The sequence below is a fragment of the Mirounga leonina genome, unplaced genomic scaffold (assembly GCF_011800145.1).
Source record: "Mirounga leonina isolate KUSES-001 unplaced genomic scaffold, KU_Mleo_1.0 Mir_172, whole genome shotgun sequence".
Lineage (NCBI taxonomy): Eukaryota > Metazoa > Chordata > Mammalia > Carnivora > Phocidae > Mirounga > Mirounga leonina.
The window spans coordinates 13,061,508-13,074,400 of NW_023270442.1; the positions used below are offsets into that span (position 1 = coordinate 13,061,508).

General features: G+C 34.6%; 1 protein-coding gene across 8 annotated transcripts in view; it reads right to left on the minus strand.

Moving 5' to 3' along the window:
* The window catches only part of SYNJ1 (synaptojanin 1), an 85,583-nt gene that overhangs the window by 41,847 nt on the left and 30,843 nt on the right, over positions 1 to 12,893 (minus strand). For all 8 annotated transcript variants that reach the window (XM_035017609.1, XM_035017607.1, XM_035017606.1 and 5 more), the window contains exons 7-12: positions 12,192 to 12,253; positions 9,652 to 9,748; positions 7,938 to 8,107; positions 6,796 to 6,877; positions 4,379 to 4,531; positions 1,330 to 1,495 (exon numbers count right to left, since the gene is read on the minus strand). In XM_035017609.1, the coding sequence (XP_034873500.1) occupies positions 1,330 to 1,495; positions 4,379 to 4,531; positions 6,796 to 6,877; positions 7,938 to 8,107; positions 9,652 to 9,748; positions 12,192 to 12,253 (730 nt within the window). The remainder of the gene's footprint in view (positions 1 to 1,329; positions 1,496 to 4,378; positions 4,532 to 6,795; positions 6,878 to 7,937; positions 8,108 to 9,651; positions 9,749 to 12,191; positions 12,254 to 12,893) is intronic.

A 12,893-nucleotide genomic window follows, 5' to 3' on the forward strand; every position in this document is an offset into this window, starting at 1 on the left:
GGGTGAAACCATGCATAAACTAATGGAGAATGGACATTATGCCCAAAATGTTCCCTCAAGAGCATCCATGTTGGAACAAATTCCCATTCTCAAAACAAGCATTATCGCAGAACTGACTGTACTTCTTTTTAGGCTTATTTGACACATAGGAAAATGTACAGGGAAATTAAAAAAAAAAAATGATGATCAAGTTTGGGAATTCTTAGCTTCCTCACTTCTCTTCTTTCCTTCAATTGCTTACTTTCAACTGTTGCTTAGTCATGCCTCCATATCAAAGTAGGAACGGGGGAAAGAAGTGTTAAGATGCAAATCAGCTAAGTCTCCACTGCTGGGAGCCAGGAAGAAAGCCTGAAGTTAAAAGTAGTAGGTAAAATCAGACTTTGTTTTCTAGAGCTTTAGTAGGGTCTCAGCCCCCCAGCCTAGTAATAGATCTCTGAAGGGCAACTGTAATCAACTACCCCCAGCGACACACAGAATTCTGAAAGAATCCATGATGACCTATTTGACCAAGTAATTATCCAAGAGCACATTATTTGACGAGGAACAATTTCTCTTACATGCACAGGGAAAACTGAAAGGTTTGGTGTGGGGATAACAGAAGAAGTAAAAATGTTCAGAATGTTGAAAAGTTAAGACAAAAAAACATGGAATTAAGGAAGTTAATTCATTAAGTTCTATAATGAATGTTGAGTTTTCCCATGATACTAAATACGTACTCAATGACATGAGCTCAAATTCTTTCACTTTTAATAAAAGACTCAGTGAAAGATAAAAAGCCACCTTGAAAATCATGTATTTATGCCAAATATTAAATAGTGTCCAATAATAAGCAATATTTTAAATTATTAATATGATTTAATGCTTGTTCAAACAATAGAAAAACCAAGTTACAGAAATCTGGGGTTAGTAATTAGCAAAATAACCAATATAGGTACTGTTTTTCTCAATAAATCATTCGTTTTCTATATAATCGGGTTATTGAATGTTCTATTAAAAGTACTAGCTGAATACTATGAAATCCTGCCTTATATAAAGTTAGCAATACTTAAACCATTTACCCCCTCAATCCTATCTATAAAAGAAAACATGCATGGGCCTCATTTTAGAGTTTAGTAATACCACTGATGATAAAAACATTCCAAAAGAGATCAACTTCCTTTAGAGAATGCAATTTTAAAAAATTACATTGATAGAAATTTCTCCCAAAACTATTTTAATCAACTCAATCTAAAAAATATTTATGTACATAAATTTACATTTATTTCTTGGACTTTTAGAAGGGATATAAATAACATAAAAGTAATCAAAATATAAAGTAAGTACGCATACCACGCAAACTTCCTGTAGTTAAAAGTGCTCGAGCTTTGTCAGCTAAATCACTATTTAGAGTATTTCCCAGAAGTAAAACATCTATGGCCTCTTGCTTGGAGCTGTCAAAGAAGTTATTCTGAATCGTTCTCGTAACAGAACGAGCACCATCTTTTAACTTTCCAGCCTGTTGGGAAAAAAAAGAGCATGGACTTTTGTTCCAAAGAGTGTTGATTTTACTCAGTAGACACTTTGAAACTTTAAACCAGTTTTATATGACTTTATATGCAATAAAAAGGACCTAATCATTCTATTTTGAGTATCAAATCATCATATTAAAATGGCTCAAGATGTCATTGTTTCTTTTCCTTTTGGATAATAGCTCTGCACAAAAAGATGGAAAAAGCTCAATACCACAACCTCACCCACTAATGATATCGAGAGCTGTAAATGTTTAAAATTGTTTACTACAAAGGAAATAAAGTGAAGTGTACTTATTTAAAACAAGAAATTTACTTCTTCCACTGTAACTTTTAGAACTGGGGATGGAATGGTGGGGAGAAGCAGAGGAGATCAAGGATATGGTGCACTCATACGCTCTTAGAAAAACTTCAAAGTACTTCAACAGTAGAAAAATAAAATTGGAATTGCTCCTAAATAACTTTAATATTAGTTAAAACTAAGACTGAACATAAGAATGAAGGACTAGTCTAAAAAGAAATTTATCATTATAGTTCATAAATATTAAATGCAAACTACAGTTTGTATATCTCAGGTCATTTTATTGCCTATGTAAATATAAATAATAAAAATGATAAACTTAGGCCAATTCCTATAGTGAGGGAGCTGAGTATAACTTCTTTTTTGAGTGCAGCTGAGACACAATGTTACATTAGTTTCAGATATACAACACAGTGATTAGATAACACCACCAGTGTAGCTACCATCTGTCACCATGAAACGTTACTACAGTACTGTTGACTATATTCCCTAAGCTGTGCCTTTTATTCCTGGATGTATTCATTCCATAACTGGAACCCTATATTTTCTGATTATAACTTTTAATAAGCACATATTTTACTTAGGCATGTTAGTTTCCATAAAGATTTCTTTTGATCTTATGAATTTTGATGTCTTAAAAAAAAAACAAAAACCACCAAACGCTTGTTTGCAATATGTAATTTTCATTCCTTATAGAAATATCAGTAATTTGAGAATTAAAATGTTATTTCCTTCCACACGATAACACATACAAATGACATTATTTGAAAAGACACTCACCGTTCATATTATCAGGCAATTAATCAAAAGGAACCCAGAGAAAGGAAAAGAAAGAGCAGTTCAGATGTTAGAGTTTAGTTCAATTCAGACTAGTATATTTAATATGTGAAATTTCGTTTCTATTATGTTAGAGACAAAAGACCACTGAAAATATATGTAACCTCTGTATATATACTGTCACAGTCACTGCAGAAACAAAAAGGCAGAAGAACATAAAAGAATATTTTAAGCAACAGTTGTAGAGAATCTAGTTTTAACAGTAAGAATGATATTCTCTATTTTCAAGGAATAATAAATGAGGTTTAACAATTTCAGGTTTTCAAAAATAGGGCCCATTTAAGAAGTAAATATTTGTAAATGTCAACAAAATCATTTCTGTAGGGGCGCCTGGGTGGCTCAGTCGTTGGGCGTCTGCCTTCAGCTCAGGTAGTGATCCCGGGGTCCTGGGATCGAGCCCCGCATCGGGCTGCCTGCTCAGCGGGAAGCCTGCTTCTCCCTCTCCCACTCACCCTGCTTGTGTTCCCTTTCTGGCTGTGTCTCTCTGTCAAATAAATAAATAAAAATCTTAAAAAAAAAAATCTTTTCTGTGAATTGAACAAAAGAAGTTTCGCAGGTAAGGCCAATACCTCTGAACAGAGAGAGGCATGGCATTTTATGAGATATAAAAGAGCAAGAAGATTTAGAAATTAAAAGAAGACTTAGATATGATGAATGGTCTTCAAAGAATTTCAGGTGCCGTACTGAGGGGGCTGCAGAACTATAAAAATGTTCAATGTCCTTATTTCTATACTTGAGGTAATCTGGAGAACTGTAGAAATTTAAAATGTTAATAAAGTCCAACTGAGAACAGGAGGCTTAAAAGGCAATATTCCAGCATATAAAATAAGTCCCTCAATAAGTGCCAAATAGTAGAGGAGAAACTGGTCTGTAGATAATAAGGCCAGCAATTAAAAAGTAATGATGAGGCACAGAATTATAAGTAAGTCCATCTCTCACACTTCTTTTGTACATTTTGATAGCCTCCTTTTCAAGGTAAGATAAATAAAAGAATAGAAACTTAATAATCAAGCCCTAAAGGTGTTGGGCTCCTAGGAGGTGTTGCATAAATTGTCCAATGATTTGTTCATCCATCCACTATTTGTCACAATTCTATTAAACAGTAGGCACTACAAGTGCTGGGAACACAAAGCCAAATGTGATAGGACCCCTTATCAGGATGACTATGGTTAAAAAAATAATAATATTTAAAATAAAAATAAACAACATAAAGTGTAAAACAGATACGTAAGGGAAACTCATGAAAAAAAAAAATTTAAGCAATACCTACATAGGCCTACTGGATTATACCACTAAACAACTAAATATGTCATACTAATACCCCCCAAACCTAGGGAAATAACTCTCTTCCATCCAACCACTGGTATGTGTTACAAAAGGAAGTGTTAAAGAGGACATAAAGGCATAATAAAACAGAATTCTGAAACAGATACCTAAAATAACCCAACATTCATTCATTCATTCATTCATTTATAAATGAGAGCAGGGGGATGGGAGGGGAGGGGCGAAGGGAGAGAATCCCAAGCAGACTCCCCATTGAGCCTGGAGCCTGCAAGAGGGGTGGTGGTGCCCAATCTCAGGACCCATGAGATTATGACCTGAGCCAAAACCAAGAGTCAGTCACTTAACCGAATGAGCCACCCAGGGGCCCCCCAACTATTAATTTAAAAAGAGATGATTTAAAAGCTTATTAAAAGGATCTTTTGCAATGTTATGATAAATCTAGATCTACCTTAGCCTTTCCTTCAAGAGCTCCAGTCCCTGCATATATCTTACTGATTGAATCACCATTCACGGACCACATCGACCTAAAAACTTCTTGAAAGCGAGTCACCAACTGAGGCTTTTCAGCTAAGCCGAGAGCTTCCAGCTGTTTAGCTAGCATCTAAAACAGCAAAAGAGAAACTTTTATAAGTATATTAATACACTGTGATGTGACTTTTTAAGAACTACAAGAATCAAATAAAAATTTACAATTTATAGGACTATGTGGGACGGGATTCTGAAAACCTACCAGTTTACTAGGTAGGCTGTGTTCTGTCCCACCATTTCACTTTTTAAAGTAAATACCACATCAGTGAAGCTTACAAATAGCTTAATATTCCCATGCAGCAATATTCTTTCTGGTTAAATGAAAAAATTAACCCTATTAAAATGTCTCTATAAATCAGACTGGTTTACCTTGTTCATGAAAAGAATTATTCAACAGCATGCAATAGAGCACAGAAAAATATCTGCCTAGGTTATTTAAATATATATAGAAATAACTAATTTTCTTTAATGTTTGGATTGGTTCTACACATTTGGGTGATTAAAATCAGGAGATTATGAGAAAAGTAGAGTTGCTCTTGAACGATCACAAAACTAAATAAATTAGTCCTATTTCTAAATAAAGTCATGATAGTTTAGTGTATAAAACCTATATTGGTAATGTATATAAAGGGGAACTGGGGGGAATACATCATGTAAGAATGCAAGGTCTTCAGGCCACCACAATTCCTTCATCTTTGAATGAACTTTGGCCTTTAAATCTGGCAGCCAAAACAATGCATAATCTTTACCCAGTCTATTTGTTGTATTTGGAATCCAGTCATGTTTTATGCCTTGCATTTTTACTTAACTCCTTCTCATTTGTGTTTCCTTTTATCTATAAGTATCGTGATTATCCATATTTATAGAGAGATCAAAAACTAAAGTAATATAAAAAACACTAAACTAGGTTCATTTGGTTACCTATGGACTTAAACCAGAGCTATTCTTCGTCAGCATGAATAATACAAAATTGGCCTTCAGTACTACCTCTATCATTTATAGCTCCCTCTCTTCAAGGAATTTGGCAAAACTAGTCTTCACTTCTAGTTTGGCTTTGCCTACTTTAGCAGTAAATTTTGTAACCAGTCAACCAATTGCTATATACAAGGGAGTACTCTCACACCTAGCTACCAACAGTGGATAGTCAGCTAAGTCAGATTCTGAGAACTAACACTTGTTATACTTTTAATGAAGACTTTCAAGTATTTCAATAAATTTAACTCTCAGAATCTAAATAAACATATTCAGCCACTTAAAAACACAACTCAAGACAAACCCAAGCCATGTGATAAATGCCATTCAAATGACCAAATCCCTGCTTTCAGTTTTCTTGTCTCTGTCATATTTTCTACATTAATAATAAGATTCAATGACAAAATCTTTAAAAAGGCACAACAGTAAAATTTATTCAGCTACATGAAGAATACATTTCTGTAGCAGAGAATTCTACACACTGTGCTTTCATTTTTGAGATAGAAAGAACCTCAGCTGCAAAGTAACTAATTAACCAATGTCCTGGCCAAATTTAAGATCATTAACTGGAAGAAATAAGAACATGTTATTTCCTATTCCTGTTTTTTATAGTATTTGAGAACTATGCTAAGTTCCTATGTAACTAAATGAAGACCCACCACAGCCTTATGACCCCTACCGTTGCATAACAGGGAAGACTTAGAAAGCTCAGCATTGCTAGTATGTCATATAGTTGAGACTATGTCTGTATTAGACTGAATTTATGGATAGGTGGTAAAGAAAACAACTTTTAAACAAAGACTTTGTTACAGAAGCTGAATCTCATTCACTCTCATTCTCACTAATAATTGCATTTTCACCAATCCTGTTTTTAGTAGCTGACTGATTTGAAAACACCATATAAATTGCACTGGGTTATAGACCATCAAAAATATAATCCTATAGATGTGAAAAAAGATCCTCCCCAATTCTGAAGAAACTACACAAAGAGCAAAGGCCAATATATATATACTATGTTTGTGTGTGTATGTATATGTGTGTGTATAAATATAATTTTTTTTTTCTTCCAAAAGGCAAAAGAAGTAATTGTTGGAATAGCATAAATACCAGTTTTTAAAGAGAAAGTTAAGGAACAATACAGGGAAATATCAGCTCTCTAAGAGAGTATTTGGAACAGGTAAAGGGAACATTTAAATGAAAAGGAATTTTGACGGAGGGAAAACCCGTAAGAGAAGAAATGCCTTTAATGAAGTATAATTTCATTTTATGAAAAGTGACTAATGAGAAACATAAATATTACAAAAACATTGAAAGAGGCATTTGATACAAGTCACATACATACATTTCAACTTATTTTTTTTTTACCTCTAAGCCAAGGAACGCCTGCACACTATTTGTTCTATCAAGACAGTCCAAGCAGTTAGTTCGAACTGTACCACTCTGGCATCTGCAACAAATTCAGTAAAGTTTAACAGCTAGTTCGAAACACAAATAATAAAGCTAAAACAAAATGAGAACAATTAAGGTGATTAAAATACAGCATCCACTTTTTACCCCCAACTTTTAATTACTACAATTTTCAAACACACAAAAAAGATGAAAGAATTTTACAGCAAACATCCACATACCCACCATCCAGAGTCTACAACTGTTAACATTCTGTCATATATTCTTTATCACATATTTATTTATCTACACCCACTTAATTAGGCCAGTAGTCAGGACCTAAATATGCATTCAAATTCATAACCCCATAGGTCTTTGCACATAAAAGATAATCAAGTATTTATGGAAGAATTTTAAAAGCCTAAGATGTTATCTCTACTGACCTCTACAAATTTCTATGGCATTGATACTAAATATTGCACAAATTGAGAAACTAAAAGTTTGAGCTTTGTTCACTAAAGTTTACCTCATCCTATACTCTGACCTTAGTTTTTTTAAATACTTACCTTCCTCCTCTACTTCATAATCAAAAACTGAAGATTTAAATTACACTAAAGCAGACAATAGGCAATGTCTTTTACTTATATGTGCATTTAATAGGCCTTACTGAGGTCAAGATATATTAAAATATTAGTTTTAAGAGAGAAGTGAAATAGCCTCACAGATAAGAGCATGAGATCTGGAGCCAGATAAATCCTAGTTCTAACACTTTTTAGCTATGTGATTTGGAGCAAATTATAGCCTATGACTCAATCTCCTCAAATGTTAATGGGGATAATAACAGAACCTATCCCTTCAATTGTTGTTACGGGTACATGTAAAGACTACGTACACTGCCTGGCTTATATAATATGGGCCAATATAAGCTATTGTTACTATTACTTGTTCAATTCTAAAGAAAGAAAAACAAGCCTAAAATCAAGTATAATAAAGATATTTTATTTTATTTTACGATAAACTTTGGTGTAAAAAAAAGGAAATTTAAGAGCTCAATGTTAAGAACAATTTTTACAATATAGCAAAGTTCCAACTCAAAGAAAAGAGAAACAGAGCAGTCAAACCTTTGAACTTCACTTCCATTGAAATAAAAAAATCCATAATCTACAAACTTTTGGACTTGAGGTTTAAGAACACTATGTAATTTTTCTGCCTTTCCTCCTTTAACCATTTGATGATAGTCAAAATTCACCATCTGGATATCAGCAGCATGTTCAGAAGCTTTCAAATGACTCTGAAAGTAAAAAGGCAAATACTCATCTTGTTAACTAAATACAACCTTATCAAGTAATGTTAAAATGGAACCTTACATTTTAAATTTAAACCTCAGCATGGTCCCTTGAAATCTCACTCATCTCACGCATGCATCAATGCTGGCCATAAATGGAAAATTACTTGCTGATGACCAATAACATCTTTTTTGTAAAACCTCACATATGGTCCCCGAGAGATTAGGTGACATAATTAACATCAGAGAACTTAAATAATATTCTTATCTGGTTTAGAAAATTAAAAATTATTTCTAAGGGGGGCGCCTGGGTGGTTCAGTCGTTAAGCGTCTGCCTTCGGCTCAGGTCATGATCCCAGCATCCTGGGATCAAGCCCCGCATCGGGCTCTCTGCTCGGCGGGAAGCCTGCTTCTCCCTCTCCCACTCCCCCTGCTTGTGTTCCCTCTTTCACTGTGTTTCTCTCTGTCAAATAAATAAAATCTTTAAAAAAAAGAAATTATTTCTAACTACCAGCACTTCATTTTTTACACATTTAATACCTGTATCTGTTATAGAATGTCAAAATAAAGTAACTGATTTAAGACAAAACCTATCAAAGACTGAAAAATTCATTTTTTAATACTTTCAAATGCTTTAAAAGTCATTCTCTAAAGTACAATCTGGTTTTTGTTTTTTTTTTAAAGATTTTATTTATTTATTTGACAGAGACAGAGATAGTGAGAGCAGGAACACAAGCAGGGTGAGTGCGAGAGGGAGAAGCAGGCTTCTTGCTGAGCAGGGAGCCCGATGTGGGGCTCGATCCCAGGACCCTGGGATCATGACCTGAGCCGAAGGCAGATGCGTAACGACTGAGCTACCCAGGCATCCCACAGTCTGTTTATTAACAATATTTATTTCACAAGCTTAAAAACAAAATAGTCAAATAATTAAGTTACTTCCAGACTTCATGAGACTGAACTTCAGAAAATGTTCTCTAACCATTTTGTTTGATTTAAGCTTATAATCTTATGGAACACCATCATTTATATTAATTCATTATTGATTCAATAAGCGTTTATGAAGAATACTTTTTTTTAGAAGTTGGACTATCTCTGGGTTCTTTTTTACTTGAAATACTCAAATTTTCTCTCATCAATACAAAAAGGTATAGCCTTGCATGTATACAAATGCATTATTCACCGTTTCATAGGTATAAAACAATGACTGTGGTTTCTAGGAAATAGGCAAGGCGATGAACAGATGAAGGAGGAAACTGCCTGGTATCTTTTTACCAGTGACAGATGAACATTTTTCAGAGAGGAGGATATTCTTCTGCCTCTCCACAGCCTAAATATGTACATTTCAGAAAACAGCATCAATTGCTTTGAAAGCTTCCCATGATCCCAATTTCAGCAACATTACGTAAAACTGTTTCTTAGTAGCCCAAAGAGTTAATGGTTCCAACAAGTACCCAACCTTTTTCTAGAAAGTAATTTCATTATTGTATCATATTATTTTTTAATATAATTTTACATGTCCATGGGCCAGAAGAAAAAATGATCATGCCTACCTGGAAAGCCTTACTTAGCATATGTTCACCTTCCTTAGATCCAAGCAAATTCACTATTATTTGTTTACCATATAAATTCTTAAGTGTTCTAAAATGCCTATTAAAGAAAAAAAAGAAATAAGCATATGTCAAGTGATAAGCTAATTTTTTTTTCAATAAATAGAAATCCATTAAATAGAACCTACAAGACTGTTTTCTAAACTCCTAGAATTGGCAAAACTGGATACAAATTCATTCCACCAATTTATTTCTCTCAAAACTCTGAATTTATGAAAATTCAGTTAATGCCCATTTCCTCTCTGACTCATCAATGCTGAGACTCCCATCTGTGCTGGAGCTGCTGGACCCACTCAGCCCCTCTCCACTCTGTGAGGCTGGCACCACATAAGCACCGAGAACACAAGCCATCCAGCTTGGGATGGCAGTCACGGCAGAGGGCTGCACCTCATATGTGAGGACATCACATACTCTATGGGTATTCAGGACCTCCTCAACAGCTCTAGTCTTATGAAAAACAGGCCCCAAATAGTTTTGTTTTGTTTTGTTTTCTCTCCAGCTTCTAACCACTCCAGGGGCTATGGAGAAATGCTGTCCCAAGGAAATATAACATGAACCACAGACATAATTTTAAATTTTCTAGAAGGTACATTAAGAAAAGCAAAAATAAGCAATGAAATTAATTTATATATTTTATTTAACCTAATACAGCTAAAATATCATTTCAACATGTAATATAAAACAAATATTAATAAGATATTTTGCATTTTGTTTGCACTAAGTCTTTTTTTAAATTTTTTAATTTAAATTCAGTTTAGTTAACATATAGTGTATTATTAGTTTCAGAGGCAGAATTTAGTGATTCATCAGTTGCATATAACACCCAGTGCTCATTACATCAAGTGCTTTCCTTAATGCACATCAACCAGTTTACCCCATCCCCCCACCCACCTCCCCTCCAGTAACCCTCAGTTTGTTTCTTGGAGTTAAGAGTCTCTTATGGTTTGCCTCCCTCTCTGTTTTCATCTTATTTTATTTTTCCTTCCCTTCCCCTATGTTCATCAGTTTTATTTCTTAAATTCCACATATGACTAAAATCATATGGTATTTGTCTTTCTCTGACTTATTTCACTCAGTATTATACCCTCTAGTTCCATCCATGACGTTGCAAATGGCAAGATTTCATTCTTTTTGATGGCTGAGTAATATTCCATTGTGTATGTATGTATATGTTTACACACACACACACACACACACCATATCTTCTTTATCCATTCATTGGTTGATGGACATCTGGGCTCTTTCCATAGTTTGGCTATTGTGGACATTGCTGCTATAAACATTGGGATGCATGTGCCTCTTCAAATCACTCTGTTTGTATCCTCTGGATAAACACCTAGTAGCCAATTGCTGGGTCATAGGGTAGTTCTATTTTTAACTTTTTGAGGAACCTCCATACTGTTTTCCAGAGTGGCTGCACCAGTTTGCATTCCCACCAACAGTATGAGGGTTCCCCTTTCTCTGCATCCTCTCCAGCTTCTGTTGTTTCCTGGATTGTTAACTTTAGCCGTTATGACTGGTGTGAGGTGGTATCTCATTATGGTTTTGATTTGTATTTCCCTGATGCCAAGTGATGTTGAGCATTTTTTCATGTGTCTGTTGGCCATCTGTATGTCTTCTTTGGAGAAATGTCTGTTCATGTCTTCTGCCCATTTCTTTTTTTTTTTTAAAGATTTTATTTATTTATTTCACAGAGAGAGAGCGAGCACAAGTAGGCAGAGTGGCAGGCAGAGGGAGAGGGAGATGCAGGCTCTCCGCTGAGCAGGGAGCCAGACGTGGGGCTTGATCCCAGGACCCCAGGATCATGACCTGAGCCGAAGGCAGCCGCTTAACCGACTGAACCACCCAGGCGCCCCTTCTGCCCATTTCTTAACTGGATTTTTTTTTTTTTTTTTTTGGATCGTTGAGTTTGATAAGTTCTTTACACATTTTGGATACTAGCCCTTTATTTGAGAAATCATTTACAAATACCTTCTCCCATTCCATAGATTGCCTTTTAGTTTTGTTGACTGTTTCCTTTGCTATGCAAAAGCTTTTTATCCTGATGAAGTCCCAATAGAGTTCATTTCTGCTTTTGTTTCCCTTGCTTTTGGAGGCGTGTCCAGCAAGAAGCTGCTGCGGCCAAGTCAAGGTTGCTGTGCACTAAGTCTTTGAAATCTAGTATTTTACGCTTACAGTACATCTCAATTTGGACTAGTCATATTTCAAGTACTCAGTAGCTACATGTGGCCAGTGGTTACCCTATTAGACAACATATTCAAAGACATGGTTTTGAGGCCAAGAGATCAAGACCCACAACCTAGTGTTATCAATCCCAGAAGTCATAATACTGGGTATCACTTTCTTCTGGTTAAATTAGGAGTCAGAAGAAATTTTACTTAGAGCCAAAACAAGCTGAAATGAATCAGTAAAATATAATAAGTAGTTTTGTTGCTTAACAATATCAAAACTTATAGCATTATGTAAAAAGTAATCAGTCTTACCTGTCAAAAGCAGGGGCATTGGCTTCAAATCCCCTTGACATACGAACACGATGAGATCCCACCTACAAGAGAGACACATTTAATCATACAAAAAGCCAACATGTAGACAAAAGAAATATCATTATTTACAATATGTAGTAATTCATTTGTTGAAGACACAATAGTACAATGAATAATTGATTTTCATTCATATTGTTTTAAAAAAAACAAGTTTCCTTTCCCTTTATTTTTAAAAACATGACCTCATTAAAAAAAAAAAAACTAGAAGTTATGAAACATTTGTAAACTAACAATAATTTTTCCTTATGAAAAATATTTTTAAGAGGTCTTTTGTATACATTACCTTGTTTTAAGCTCAAATTACATACCCTGTGTAAGTTAACATATCACTACCATTTGTGTAATAAAAAAACTGAAATGCACACAAGTGAAATAACTTGTCCTCTTAGGTCAACAGAACTAATTCCAAAACAAGTGATTCACACAAGAATTTAGGTATCCTGAACTAAATTCCTACTCTTCCAAGCTGTCTACAAGTGCAATGTCTACATATTTTTTCTTTGTTATGCTAAATGCTCTATTCACTTCTCCTTCACCTAAAGATCCAACAAATTAAAAACACTGTTCCTGGAAAAACAGGCTTTCCAAGTCAGTCTCACAGTCACACACTATCAGATAATATGATTTAAGAGAATTAAACAA